This window comes from Pteropus medius, unplaced genomic scaffold (assembly GCF_902729225.1).
Source record: "Pteropus medius unplaced genomic scaffold, Ma_sr-lr_union100, whole genome shotgun sequence".
Classification (NCBI taxonomy): domain Eukaryota; kingdom Metazoa; phylum Chordata; class Mammalia; order Chiroptera; family Pteropodidae; genus Pteropus; species Pteropus medius.
The window spans coordinates 769,513-783,827 of record NW_024352780.1 but is presented as its reverse complement, the minus strand read 5'-3'; the positions used below and the strand labels follow the sequence as shown (position 1 = coordinate 783,827).

Below are 14,315 nucleotides of genomic sequence, written 5' to 3'. Positions count from 1 at the left end.
CGCTTCCCCTCTGTGCCGCTTCGGGCCTGGGGCTCTTCCCTCAGCACGACGTCCTTGGGGTCCGCGGCGTGTGACAGGCCTCCTTCACCTCGACGGGTGAGTGGCATGGCCTGTGCCCCGCGGCCGGCGCGAACACGAGATCCTTCCCCGCCTGTGCGTCTCCTTGCGACTTGCTGACTCTCACATTCAGGTCGACGCGGCCACCTTCGGCCCACAGCTCGCAGCACGGGGAGGCCGGGGGGTTGGGGGGGTCGGGGGGACGTGGCAGAAGGAGGAGGACGTGACGTGCTGCTCGTCATGACGAACTGGCCCTGAGCCCCTAGGGAGCCGCCCACCGCTGCCTCTGGGTGACCCAGTTCCAGCCCCTGACAGCCGCCAGCGGGGACCCACTGGCCCCCCAGAGGTCAGCGGGGCCGAGTCAGCGGGCGCTCAGACGCGGGAACACCCGCTCATCAATCTCCCCGGAGCCGGAGCCTGCGCGGCGCCTGGCGTCCCTGCCGGCAGCGGGCCAGGGGGTTATTTACGGCGGTGACGGCGGAGCAGCTGCACTGTGGCCTCGGGACGGCCCCTGGTGCCGCGGCCAGGGCCTCAGAGGCCACGGCTGGCGTCCCGCCACTGTTTGTTCTGGGCTCAGAGCCACTGTGACTCTTCAGGACTGACTCCCCATCTGGATGGATAGCAGGGTGGGGAGGGGACGGCATGCGAGTGGCCTGGCCTGGGGGTGAGACGTGACATTCGTCCCTAGGGCCTCCCCCAGCCCAGGTCCTGAGCACTGCCACCAGGGCCCCAGGGCGAGAGGTCTGTGCTCTGGAAAGCTCTGTGAGGCATCACCCGGCCTGGGGCAGCGTCTCCCCCTCTGCAGGGCCAGGCAGGGTTCTGCACTGGGTCCCCCGGGAGCTGTCCAGGATGGTGACTGTGCCCAGTAGGACACACGGTGCGGGCAGGAGGCAGCTCGGCCGTATCCCCAGACCAGCTGGGAGGGCTCTGATTTGAATTTGTAAAACAGCGTGGCAGATGCCGGCCAGGGATTCTGCACACGAGGAGACAAGAGGGAGTCTCAGCCCCGGGGGCAGAGCCCCCTACGGCGAGGGCACATGTCGCTGCAGCCCTGGGCACGCGGGCTGCTCTCCCAGCAAAGCGGCGAATGAGGCCAGGCGTCTGCCGAGTCACAGGACAGAGGCTCCATGTTAGATCTTAAATGGAGGCGGACCCGCCGCGAAGCCCAGTCTGCAAAAGCAGGTCAGCCGGGGACAGGCTGGGGCGCACTGAGTCAGGCTCGAGGACTTGCGAGCACCCTGGGGGTGTGACCTGCCCCAGCTCTCACTAGGGGACGTGGCTTTACAACAAGCCCCGTGAGCCGGAGGCCAGTCTTCCTCTTTCAACCAGGACCGACTAAAACACTGGAACGAAACTCCGCTTATAAAAGACACAGACACAAAAGGCAGCCGGACCGGAAAGGAAGGAGAAAACCTGCGTCTTCGGGTGACGTGACCCCACGTGTGGAACATCCGAAGACGCACACGAAGTGCACGAAACGGTCGGGAGGAGCAGGCAAGGGGAGCGACGTCCTAAGACACGAGACGGAGACGGAGGTACCGCCAGCGAACCGGCCGCAGTGGGATTTAAGGAAATGGTCCTAGTTCCAAAACCAGAAACGAGCGATATCGCTGAAGATGTGTACTGTGAAGCATCACTGCAGGAAGTTAAAGGAAATCGAAATAAATGGAAAACGCCCTGCGCGCGATATTAAGACAGCGAAACGTCGGTGGATCCGCCCATCCAACAAGATCCCTCTCGAAATCACGATGCTTTTCTTTTTTTAGCAGAAATTGACAAGATGATCCCAAAATTCATAGGGGATGCGAGCAATTCAGAATCATCAAAACAGCCTTGAAAAGGGAGAGCAGAGCGAGAGGGGTCACATCCCAATTTCAAAATTTGCTACAAAGGTCCAGTGACCGAGAGTGTTTGGTGCCAGCCGTGGACAGCTGTACTGAGTTCATTCTTGCATGAGAGGGAGGCCCGACATCATTCTCTTGTCTGTGAATAAAGTGGGGCTTCTACCTCACACAAAAGTAACTCAAAATGGATCGAAGACCTAAATATAAGGGGTAAAACTATAAAACTCTTGGAAGAAAACATAGATCTGCACGAATTCTCGTACCTACGTGCTCCTAGCAGCGTTATTCCCAGAGTGGAATAGCCCAGAGTGGAAACGCGGAAACGTCTTTTAACGAATAAGTGGGTTAAAAAAGTGCCAGAGCCGTACAATGGGATGTTATTTAGCATGAAAAGGAGTGACATGCTCACGTGCGCCGACACACGCACTGTGTAAAGCGAGGGGGGCAGACACTCGAGACCGAGTCCGGAGTGTGGCGCCGGAGCGGGCGGGTCCGCAGGGAGAAGTCCGGTGCCGGGGTGCGGGCGGGGTAACCACCGTGAGCACACGACAGCCGCCAGACCTGCGCTGAGTGTGGATCTGACGGTTATGCCTCGGGTAAAGAAAAAGTTTCGACACAAGGGAGGTGGACACATTTTGAGAGAAGCCTCGGACGTTAAGCTTTTCTGATGTGGGCAGACACGAGTCCGATCAGTACAGAACAAAGAGGAATATATTGGCCAGAACTATGAGAAAATCAAACACCTTGATTTTCCACACAGCGGTGCCCGGTAGCAAGTACCACGAAGGCCGTGACCACGTCCGCAACTGTCCTCAGGGAGAGAAGGCGTCTGACGCTTAGGATCGAAACACGCACAGCCAGGAATGTTTCTCTGAGTCATCCGTTCTGCCTTGGAAACGAAGCTTTTGTTTGTTTTTTTCTCTAGGCTTATTAAAGAAATTTATGCTGATCGTGGAAAGTCAAAAACACACACCCTGTAAAGTACGACGAAAGGCGCCCATAATCTCACCGCCTCGAGGCGGCCGCGGCCGAGGTAGCCGCGAATCTCCTCCCGCATTTGCCCCTTGGCTTCCTTGCGGGGTCGAGAGCGTCTGGAATGTTCGATTGCGTTCTGCGCACTTGGCTCGGCGCCCCGCTCACTTCTAAGCACCAGAAACTCGCCGTGCCCACGTCGGGAGGCCGCGCGCCGTGCCAGCCGGATGGATGGTACGTCACTGCGTAACGGCTGGAAACGGGGCGGCTCGGAGCACCTGCCGTAGAAACCAGCTCCCGCTCCGCTCCGTTCAGGCGGGGGGCGGGGGCTCTTCCTCGCCGTGTCTCCCGTGGTCGCTGAGCGGGTGGCGGGGCTGGCGTCACCCGAAGGTTCGCGTGGCTGGGCGTGAAGGAGGTTCACCCGCATGTCGGCACCTCAGTGGGGTCGGCCTCGCAGCGGAGGGGCGGCCGCGCGTCACCACCTCTCCGTGCGGCCAGATCTGTCCGTGCGCATTTCAGCCGACGCTCCGGCCCGGAGACGCATTTACCGGCGGGACAGCGAGGGCGAGAACAGCCGCGGACCGTTCCTCCGTCTTCTCATTACCCTTCTTATTTTGTCCTCTGCCGACTGTCAGTTTGTATCTGTTCTTTTTAAAGATTAGGCTGTGATAGATTTTATTTGAGATTTCTCTACATGACAGTGCCTTATTTTCTGATACATGAATATCATTTTTTGCTATTTTATTTAGGGCGTATAAACATATTTAAAATTCTTCTAATGTCCGATCTTTTTTCTCACTTTAATTTATTTTAGTGTATTACGCTCGACAAGTCCATTACTCACCAGAAAAATAATCACTTCTTAAGTAAATTCTGGAATTCATTCTTGAATCTGTTATGAATTTATTTTGATATATGGCATGAAATAAGAACTAATTATTATTTTTCAGTTACAGATTATAAGTAATTTTCCTAAAGTAAATTGGCCCACGCCTCGTGTTTTCTCTAATGGATCCTTTATCACAGGGGTCCCCAACTCCTGGGCCGTGGACCGGTCCCCTCCGTGGCCTGTTAGGAACCGAGCCGCCCAGCAGGAGGTGAGCGGCGGGCGAGTGAGCGAAGCGTCCTCTGTGTCTGCAGCCGCCCCCAGCGCCAGCATCGGCGCCTCGGCCCCGCCTGAGACCATCAGGCTTTAGATTCTCACAGGAGCTCCGGTTCCTGGTGCCACAGAGTTTGGGGACAGCTGGCTTATCACACACTGAGTTCTCACATGCGTAAGTTCTCCTCCGTTCGTTACTGTATTCTGCTAAAATCGGCTAATGCCCGGGGAGGGTCCGAATCTTCTCTCTCGTTCTTAAACCCGCAGAGACGGAGACAGCCCGGCACGCGAGGTGGAGTCACACAGCACGTCGCCGTGCACGTGTGCCTGCCGGCGGAGTCACGGGGACGGGGACAGGGGTTGCAGTGCACTTGGTTCCAGGGCGAGGACAGCATGTCTGGGCCGCTCGGCCACTCTCGCCTGCAGAAACGGCCGCAGGGGAACAGACCCACTTGCCCGCCCCGGGCCGGTCGCTTTGTTCGGAGAGATGGAGGCTGGAGACCTTCGCTGAGCTCCTGCTGCTGGAGGGACAGCCAGGATCAGGGGCATGCCCTCCCAGGGGACAGCCAGCTGTGACACGCGCCATAAAAATGGCCTTCTAAATGGGAGAGGGGGCGGAGCCCACTCAGCGGCGGCCGAGGTAACCTCCCCCGCCTGGAGCCCACGGGCACACAGCTTCTGCCACAGGAGCTGCTAGAATCGAGACCCAGGTCCCTGGAAGTCCATGGTTTGGGGACAGGCTCCTTTCTTGCTGTGAATCACTGTGACGCACTCAGCCATGAGGGGCACAGAGGGGCAGAGCAGGGTACACCCCACGTGCGGGTGAAGCCCCGGCTATGTGAGGCGACCCGGTCAGGCCTGCGCCGGGCCTGCTGGACACTGAGCGCTGGGGGGCAGAGGACAGCGGTGGGGAGGAGGAAGGAGACTCAAGCCCGGAAATGGACACGCCGTCCCCCACCCGCCCCCAACCGTGGTGGGGACACCACGTGACTCCGCCCCGTCTCCCGCGTGTGCACGACACGGCGCAGCTGAGCACGGGGCCTTCCTGGGGCCTTCTGCTCGGCCGGACCCTCTGCCCGGTGACCGATAACCCCCAGCTCCCCGCCCCCAGCCCCCGCGGCCACCACTCTGCTCCTCGGCTCTGTGACTCTTGAGACCCCCATGGGGTGGCACACTGCGGTGCTCGTCTGTCCCTGGCGGACGTGACGTCCTCCAGGTTCAGCCATGTGGCGGCACGCGCAGGGCTGGCTTCTTTGCCCCGAGCCGGCTCTCTTTGAAGTTAGCAGCAAGGGGCCCAGGGGGGAAGAGGGGGGCCAAGTGGGCAGGGGCTTCGGTGGGGACAGACAGGAAGACAGGGTCCTCGACTCAGCGGGACTCAGACTCCCCATGCATGCAGGTGGCCTGGGGACACGGCGGAGCCGGCCCCGGGCGGGAACAGCTGTGTGGGTGCCCTGCCAGCACCCCTTTGAGAAACACGTGTCAGCTGGTCCGCTTCTGTTGGGGTCTCCGCGTCAGAGGGTGTGTCCGTGGTTTGAGGGAGGGCGGCTGAGAAACGCAGAGGGAATTTAAGCTGGAAAGTGTGCAGGAACCTAGGGATTCGGTTCACGTCAGCACGAGAGCCCCGTCCTCCCCGGCCGAGGGCGCCACAGCGCTCGGTCCCAGCTTCACGCGGAGCAGACAGACGGACAGACGGACAGACCCGCGAAAGGAAATAGCGGAAAGAAATGTCGATAAATTAACGGAACATGGAGGGAAGCGAATCGTCAAAGCCCAGAAGCTTCAAACATTGAGCGGAAAAAGTGGGAACACGGAAATAAAGGTTCAAAAGGGAGAATGGAGAAAATCATAAAACCGAAATGCGGTCGGCCAAACGCGCATCTCCCCAAAGCAAGGGGAGGCCACGCAAGCTACGAGCCCAAGGGCCGAATGAGAATAAAGCGCAAACAAAGCCTAGTGGATATGGAGGGACCGTTTGTCACGAGAAGCTAGTTTTGAAAAATGGTGGAGCTCGGGAGGATGGGCGGGGGTCAGGAGCAGCATAAATCAGAGACGGGGCTGGCCCAGCCAGGGCAGCGTGACAGCGCTTAAGTGTTTTTAAAACAGGATGAATACATCCCCGAAGACTATGAAACAGAAACAAACAAACGGAAAGCAAAAAACCCCAGAGCCGAAAGCCAGCGAGCAGGGCGCGTCCTCAGCTGGGTCCTTGGAGGGGCGGGTGGCCGGTGGGACCTGGTGTGGGGCCCGGCCGGCCTGCGGCCTCCCCTCCAGCCAGGGACTGAGGCGATATTCCAGGGGGTGACCGCGCTTGCCAGGCGGAGCCCACCCCGCGTGGAAAAACACTCCAGTCTCATACTGCACTGTCCGCTGAGCACAGGGCCGCCACGGACAGTGTGAGGGTCAGCTCGGCCAGGCCACAGTGCTCGGCTGTTTGTTCACACGGCAGCCTAGATGTCACTGTGAAGGTGTTCTTTAGCTGTGACTGTCACTCACGGTCAGCAGACTTTAAGTGACACAAGTGACCTCCGTGGCGTGGCAGGGCCGCATCCGGTGGTCAGGCAGAGACCGGCAGAGCAAAGGCGGCCTTGTCCCAGAGAGGCCGCAGGGTGAGCGCCCGGCCTTTGCCTCAGGGTGTGGCTGCCACCCAGCGCTCAGGTACCGAGGGACCAGACAGCTCCTACCAGAGTTCCCGCCTGCTGCCTGCCGCCGCGCCCCGGAACGACCGGCCCCTTGGGCGCGCGAGCCAGCTCCGCGGAGCGACCTCCTAAACCTGTCTCTGTGGCTGTGCGTCCGACCGGGCCCTTTCCCTGGAGAGCCCGGCTGATGTGGGGTCATCGCCTGCACTTTAAGCATGAAGAAGTGAGGATCGGGGAACCGCGGGGCAGTGGGGGCCCCTTCCCGGGGCGGTGCTCTCCCTGTGTGCGATGCAGGGCGGTAGCTTGCCCGGCCTGGGGCCCGGCACGCGGCCCTCCCGCACTGACCGGAGGCCCTTGTTGGGGCGGGTCATCCTGGTGTCCAAATGCACTCACTTCGATGACCAGGATCAGATGACCAGGCTGGGACTGAATCTTGGGGCACTGGCCAGTCCTTCCCAAATTTGGGGGTGTAGATAGAGCAAACCCAAGCCCACGGCTTGGAGAGGCCACTGTGGACACGGGGCCGGACGTCTCGGAACCTCGGCGCACGTCTCGGAACCTCGACGCACGTCTGGCCTCCCCGGGGCGGGGCCCAGGGGAGCAGTGGACGCAGCAGAAGGTGCACCTCGCCTTCGGGACAGGTGAGCGCGTGGTGCGGGCTGCGCGGGCTGAATTAGGGTGCGGCCCGTGTGTGAGCCACAGACTCGTGGGAACTAGACCTGAGAGCCGGGGTCTCCGTGCGAAGCCCACGGGAATCCGCGGTCCGCACCACGTGACAGGATCTTTTATAGGACGGTTTAATTTTTTTATTTAACGGATCACAGCTAAATCGACATAAAGGGGTCAAAAGGTAAAAAGAAAAAAGTAAATATTGTTAATTAGTGAGTGATTAAAAAAAAAACACAAAGACATGAAGGCCAGAGGTTTAACAGGGTGACAAAAAATAAAAACAAACACGTAGAAGAAGTAAAATAAATAAAGTAGTTCTTTAATTCCAAGTGAGCGCTAAATGAAGGCCACACGCCGGCCCCCGTGATTAAACTGCCAACTACGCGGAAAGCCGGATCCGTCCTGAGACCGAAACCGTAAATTACAACGATAAGAAGAGAGGGCGAGGGACGTGCTCGACACCCCGCCTGGCCCCGTCGGCGTTGGTGGCGGGGACCCTGATGACCCCAGGCCCGGGGCAGACGGGCAGGGCCTGCCGCCTCGCCGAACCGGCAGGGCCGGCCGCGGGCAGAGCGACCAGGCGTCGCCTCCGGCCCGTGGAACCACGGGAGTGACGTGCTGGGTGACAGAGCCACACGTGGAAGCTGCTTGGACCCCAGAGGCCCTGCCCGGAAGTGGCCGCCCAGACCTGCAGCGCACTTTCTGGGTGATGCGTGAGTTTGGCTGAGTTAAGCACGGAGATCCTGGGCTTGTCTATTGCCGGGCACATGCCAGCCCGCTGTGGCCACCGGCCTACCGTGACCAGCCTGCTGCGACCGGTCTACGGTGACCAGTCTATTGCGGCCAGCGCCCTGTGACCGGCCCCCTGTGACCGGCCCGCTGTGGCTGGCCAGCCCCACGCTCACTGGCCTGCGGGCTGTGGGAAGCACCCGCTGACTCATACCTGGGATCCGTCCTCCTCGCTGCCACCCTCACCCCGTCTCACGAAGCCAAGTCCTCGGCGCGTGTGCGGGACACTGTGCGTTACTCCAGCCACGTACCCTTTTGCCAGCACGGACGCCTCCCAGCCCCACGGGCCACCCTCTCCTTCAGCCGCACGTCACTCACATGTCGTCACCGGCACGTCCGCGTCCTGGGGCCGCACGTGTGCCAGGATTTCCGCTGGGGACGCTGCACCCGCTGTGCGTCCAGCCAGAGCCTCCCGCCCCAGGCCACGTCCAGGCAGCTGCCCGTCTCAGGCGCCCTCACGCCCCACGGCCGCTCGCCGTGACGGGGGGTTGACGCCTGGCTCTCCGGGGACAGCACGACCGGGCGCAGGAGCGTCACGTGAACCCGGTGAGGCAGTTGGTGACGGTCGGGTTCGAAGATTTTCTTTCCTTATTTGTGGAAAACTGGTTGTCACGATTATGGTTGGACATTGTCCCGTGTTCGACTTGAGGTCTCCGAGGACAGGACAACACCTAACCATAAGTGGAGCGACCCTGAGGTGACAGCGGTCCCAGCAGGCCCGAGCACTGGCCGTGGCCCTCGGCCTCGGACGCAGAGGAGGGGGCGCGGTGCTCGTCACGTCCCAGTGGCCCCGGCGGGTTCTGGCGGCGACGCTTCGGCTGTGGGGCCAGCGCAGGCTCAGGCCGCCAGGCACGTCAGAGCCGCTGCCCGGGGCCGACCTCTGCCCTCCTACCTGGAGAAATGGCATCTCAACTGTGACTGCGCGGCGCGGTCACGTCCTCGGCATCTTCCCGTCTGATGGCTGTGGCTCCAGGTTCCGCTCCCCTGGCCGTCCGGAGCGGAGCCTCTGCTTTGGTCTGGCTCTGGCCTCTGGTGATGGGGTCTCTGATCCCCACCATAGTCTACCCCATGGTCCCTCTGTCGCTGGGGAGACAGAGGGACCCCGGCCCAGCCCTGGCAGGACGCCAAGGGTACCCCGGCTGCACTCACTCCAGCTCCTGCCCCGTGTCCAGCTTGCATCCTCTCCGTGGACCCCAGACAGATCTGGGGGCTCCGAGGTTGCTGCGCCCCTCACTGCACTGGGCCCCAGGTGCAGACACTGTGTCACCTGACTGCGCAGCCCCCACGGTGGCCTGTCCTCCCTCAGCCCTGACCCGCATGGTGACATCATGGTGGCCTCCCACACGCGGACGGAGCCGGCCGGGCCTGCAGAAGCTGTGTCCGCCGCGCTCCAGCCGCACGGCGGTGGCTGGCGGCCGCACTGGTCCCCTCTGAGAGGCCCGTGGCTCAGAAGCGGCTTTTGGGGGCGGAGGGGACAAAGAGAGAGGGAGGGAGGGTGACAGAGCCGGCACACTGAGCGTGTCTTCTCCAGAAAGTGCCGGGCCAGCTGGAGGACAGTGCCAGGACTGGGAAGCTACGAATCAGACGTGTCCCCCCGCGTGGACGGGCCGCCACGAGCCAGACGGAGGGGCTTTGCGGGGTGCCGGGCAGCGGGCCAGCCGGTTCCTGGGCCACGTGGGGGCGCAGGGAGCCCTCGGCCAGCTGACACGCGTGCAGGCGCTCTGAGCCCGTGTCCCCCGCGGCCCCGTGGGGCAGACAGCCGGAGGGCCAGCTCGCAGAGGACCCAGGAGTAATGGCCGCGCCGCTGCCGCCAAAGCCGAGCCACCCACTCCTGCTGCAGCCGAGCCCGCCTGCCCGCTAGCCAGGGAGAGACAGCCCCTGCCCCGCGGGGGCCCCCCGCACCCCTCCCAGCGGGGGAAAGACGGTCCCTGCGCCCCGCACCCCTCCCAGCGGGGGAAAGACGGTCCCTGACCCCCGCACCCCTCCCAGCGGCCACCCTGTTTTCACACTCATCGCAAAGCCACCGGGACATGCGAGTCCCCGCCTCGTGCAGACCGCCGTCACAGGCGGTGTCACTGCCGGCACACCTGCCATCGCATGGTGTCCCCCGGCCGTGGGCTACGGCAGGCACATGGTGTCCCCCGCGTGGCTGCCGCCGGCCGTGGGACCTCCTCGTCCTTGTCACTCACTATCCTTTCCAGACCTCGGGCATCTTGGCCACGGGGCCATGTGCGGGACGGGTCACCACAGTGCAGTCCCCGAGCTTGCAGAGCAGCGGCCACTGGGCAGAGAGGGCGGGTGGGCTGGACGCACCGCGTGTCCACCAGGGCTTCAGACGGCAGGGGCCAGGGCTTGTGGGGAGGGATCCCATCCGGGTCCCCGTCCCAGAGCAGGGGCTGGGGTCCAGGGGGGACAACTCCCCCAGCCCTGCCCTTCATGACGCCTCTCACGTCCCAGGGTGACAGGGGGGTCACCTGGGGACCCCCCTGTGCTGTCTCAGCCCCCACAGACCCCCGAGAGGGACTGTCCAGGGAGGGTCGGGGCCGTCATTTTACAGCTTTGCTCATGGCCCAGGGTGTGGTGAAGGCTTCATCGCCACGACAGCCCACGGGACACTCCGGTGCTTCTGGAACTTTCCGCCAGCACCAGACAGTGACTGAGCTGCATGGATCCAGCGGAACCCCCCTCAAAACAAACCTGTTTGCGGTTTTCTGCAGCTGGTTTCTTAGAATTCAGAGCAAAGCAAACAAAACAAGAGGCGGGAGACTCTGGCCGCCCCGTCCAGCAGGTGGCGGCGTCTGACCAGGAACCGGGGACCACCACAGGACAGACGCCCCGGACCCGCGTGAGCGGAGGCGCACGCTGTCCCCTAAGGGCGCCCGTCTGGAGATCAGGAGACACTTCTCCCCGTGGCCAAGGTGGCTTTCTCCCCCATTCCTGTGGACGGACGTGGCCCTTCGATGTCGTGCGCTGGCCGACAGTCACCTCGAGAAACTGCATTCAGGGCCCCCCACCCCCACCCCTGCACGGTCACCTGATTTTCACCTGGTCACTTAGAGAGGACAAGCACTGCGTCTCCGCTGACTGTGACGGCCGTGACCAGGTCCCCAGGTGGGGAAGGGACGGGTCCTTCCGGAGAAGCAGAGGCGCCTGCTGCTGACCTGGGGGCTCCCCGGCGGCTTCGGGGGTTGCAGGGCGGACGGATGGGGGTTCAGGCTGGAAGACGGGAGTGGGGAGCGGAGGACGGGGCTCCGTCCAGAGACCGGGCTGCTCCCGCTTTAGGGCCCCCACCCCGCATTCTACCTCATTCCTTCCATCAGGCACAGTGGCGGCCGCCCGCCCACTCCCCACCGCTGCCTCTCACGTTCTCACGTGTCTCAGGCGTGGACACTCGGGCATCGTCCTCCAGCAGGACGCCGTCTCCGCTGCGTGTCCGAGGCGCACAGCTCCCCCCCGTTCCCGCGTGCTCCCCACACCGTGCAGCTGCCAGTCCCCGAGCCGGGCCAGGCCCGCCCGGCGCGTCCTCCACCCGCGTTCCACTCCCGCTGCGGCCGGGTCACTGGCGCCGGCCTGGCCTTCTGCGTCTCCCGCACGGAGCTGATCCGCTCCCTGCAGCCCATCCTCACAGACCGACACCCGAGCCCCCGGCACGGAGGCCGGGGCTGGGGCCGGCAGGGTCAGGACACTTGTCCCGCCGGCCTTCGCCGCGGGCAGCCCTGGACGAGAGGGGACCGTGGCCTGTGTCCTCGCCGGCCAGGTAGTCAGTCCCCGTGTGACGGCCCTACTGGTGAGGAGCAGGCTTCGTTCCCCGACCATGCCTGCAGCGGGAGGTACGCGGGGGCCGCGGCGCGGGGACCGTGGGGGGACGGGGGCCGGCGGGGGCGAGGACGACGGGGGGCGGTGCCCTAACACCGCTGTCTCGTCCCCCTGCCCCCCATGCGCCCTCCGACGGGTGGTCCAGCGGCCCCGACATCGTCACAGGCGAAGCGCCGGCCACCAGCCCACCCATCCCGCTGCGTCGTGGGCGCTGCCCTCACCCCTCCCCGCCGGGTCCCTCCCACGTTTCCCTCCTGCTCCTGCTCATCCTAGTCCGGTTCACCCCCTCGACCCCGGGGCCGAAGCCGTGCGGGAGCTCGGGGACCGGCCTGGGTCGGCTTCATGTGTCGATTCAGGACACTTGGAAATTCCTGCAATTGCAAAACTGCTTTCTGCAGTAAAACCATCTCGTGATGCCTTTCAGCTGTTCCTGCGGGCGAGCTGGCGGCAGCCCCGAGCAGGAGAGAGGTCACAGAGGACAGCGCGCGAGCCGCCAGCCTCCCGGGCCGTGACCGCGCGAGCCGGAGCCGCTTCTGCTGCCCGCGGCGTCTGCAACGAGGAAGCGGGTGCTCTCGCCCGCAGAGTCCTAAAGACACGCAGTCGGAGCCGGCTCCCCCACCTGTCCGTGGCTGCGGTCAGGCTGCAAAACGACTCGCAGAACCAGGCAGAGGGGGAGAGGGGAGGAGCCCACCAGCCCCGAACAAATGCGAAACCCAGCAATGAACAGCACCAGCGCCTGAGCCCGCGGCCCGTGCGGCAGAGGTGCGGAGAGCCGGCCCCACGGCCGCCCGAGGACGGGGCTCGCCTCTGCCAGGGGAAGCATGTCCCGCTCTGCCACACACGCGGCCCTGTCGGCTTCTCCGAGGCTACGACCGACCAGCCCAGGTGCGTCTGCGTCTCCACAAGTGGCCGTCCTGGTGTCTGCCGGACGTTTGGGGCAAATACGTCCTGGGCCGCCAGGACATTGCCCCGCAGAGACGGACGGCAGGCGCATTTCGCCCTCTGCTGCAGGCAGAGCCGTGGTTGGCTGTGGTCCAGACACACAACCCTGTAGGGAGGGGGCCAGGTCAGAGGTGCCGCCGGGCCGTGGGGAGCCCACGCGCAGATCCGCACCGCGCCGGCCCGGTGGGGGCGGGGCCTGGACTCGCCGCCCCGCTGCCTGCAGCTGTGTGCGCATTAGATTTTCGTCTTTTTAATCAGTGACTTTAATGAGGGCATCGTGGCTGGATGCTGACGGGACAGTAAGGGTGGTGAAAGATGCCACCAGCGTGTTCGTCGGCTGGGGCGCTGTGACCGGGGCTCTCGCGGCCTGGAGGCCGGAAGTCCAAGATCGAGCTGGGGCAGGCAGGTCGCCCCTGGGGCCTCCCCCGTGTCCCCACGCGGCCGCCCCCCGCCCCCCGTGCCTGTGCTCTTCCTCCAGGGACCCCAGCAGACTGGACCTCACGTAACTCGATCCCTCTTTAAATCCCATTTCTGACCTGCTGGGGTTAGGACTTCCACAAAGTTGGGGGGACGCCATTTAACCCGTGACGCCTGGGGTAACGAGAACTAGACCCACGCTCCGCTCACAGCGAAGGGGTCGCCGCCTGTGAGGACGGGGGGGTCGTCAGCCTCACCTGGACACAGGTGTGCGTGCTGCACTGCCGAGGTCGGAGACCGCGGTCCGTTCCCGGTAACGTGCGAGTGACACTCTGACACCGGACGGCTACGAATTGGAATTTACCGTTGGAGACAAAACACGTACGCAGAACACAGCGTGAAGCACTGAGCTCCCTTCCCGGCCATCGCGAAGGCGTAAAACAGAGAATGACTAAGTCAGATGCAACGCAGTCCGCGGTGGGGGGGGCGGTGAGCGAGACAGCAGGAAATGTCTCCTTGCTTTAATGATTAATCAGAACCTCAAAGAACTTGATTTTCCTAGATCTTTTATGGGCATTTCATGCAAAACAGCTATTTACCACCAGTGATGACTCGACACATGCCAGTGGGGAGAACACTGCATCTTCTTACTTAGCACAGCATTGTGTGTCTGACTCATTCCTCGGGGAGCAAACAAGATTTGCTTTGGGAAAAGGAGAGGAAGTTTCTAGCCCCCAGCGGTGGAGAAACGCCGCTCGCCTTCGTCCCATCCGCCCGGCATGGGGCATCCTCCGCCGACGTGCCAGACACTAACTTTGACCTGTGGGTTTTTTTTTTTTTAGCACTGAGATTTTCATGAAGACATAGATTACATTTTGGAAATGCTCTTGACCAATTTTTCTATCGATATCATTCCGAGAATTATTAGGGGTTTTTTTCCTCTCTCATTTGGGATCAAAATATATACACTGAAGAGAAGCAGGTAATTTGAACAGGTTCTGAAACAAATCATTACAAACGTGAAGATGCGCAGTGACAGCCCACGTCGCTTGGTGGATGGGACCGGACACTGTT

General features: G+C 62.6%; 1 protein-coding gene and 1 long non-coding RNA gene across 5 annotated transcripts; both read right to left on the bottom strand.

Moving 5' to 3' along the window:
- Positions 1–8,597: 8,597 nt before the first annotated feature.
- Positions 8,598–9,964, bottom strand: LOC120589586 (uncharacterized). Its single transcript, XR_005649539.1, has 2 exons — positions 8,959–9,964; positions 8,598–8,884 (listed from the first exon to the last, which is right to left on the bottom strand). It is a non-coding gene; the product is annotated as an uncharacterized LOC120589586 (long non-coding RNA).
- A 2,019-nt stretch (positions 9,965–11,983) lies between these two features.
- On the bottom strand, positions 11,984–14,041 carry LOC120589584 (uncharacterized). 4 transcript variants are annotated; one of them, XR_005649537.1, is made up of 2 exons: positions 13,499–14,041; positions 11,984–12,930 (listed from the first exon to the last, which is right to left on the bottom strand). XR_005649537.1 is itself a non-coding variant. In XM_039847114.1 (2 exons), exons 1-2 carry the CDS (start codon positions 13,665–13,667, stop codon positions 12,303–12,305), a joined length of 669 nt encoding a protein of 222 aa, XP_039703048.1. In that variant the 5' UTR covers positions 13,668–13,682; the 3' UTR covers positions 11,984–12,302. The 4 variants fall into 4 exon arrangements, 1 of the variants encoding a protein (XP_039703048.1); XR_005649536.1 differs by having other exon boundaries at positions 11,984–12,909; XR_005649538.1 differs by having other exon boundaries at positions 11,984–12,884.
- Between the last annotated feature and the right edge of the window lie 274 nt (positions 14,042–14,315).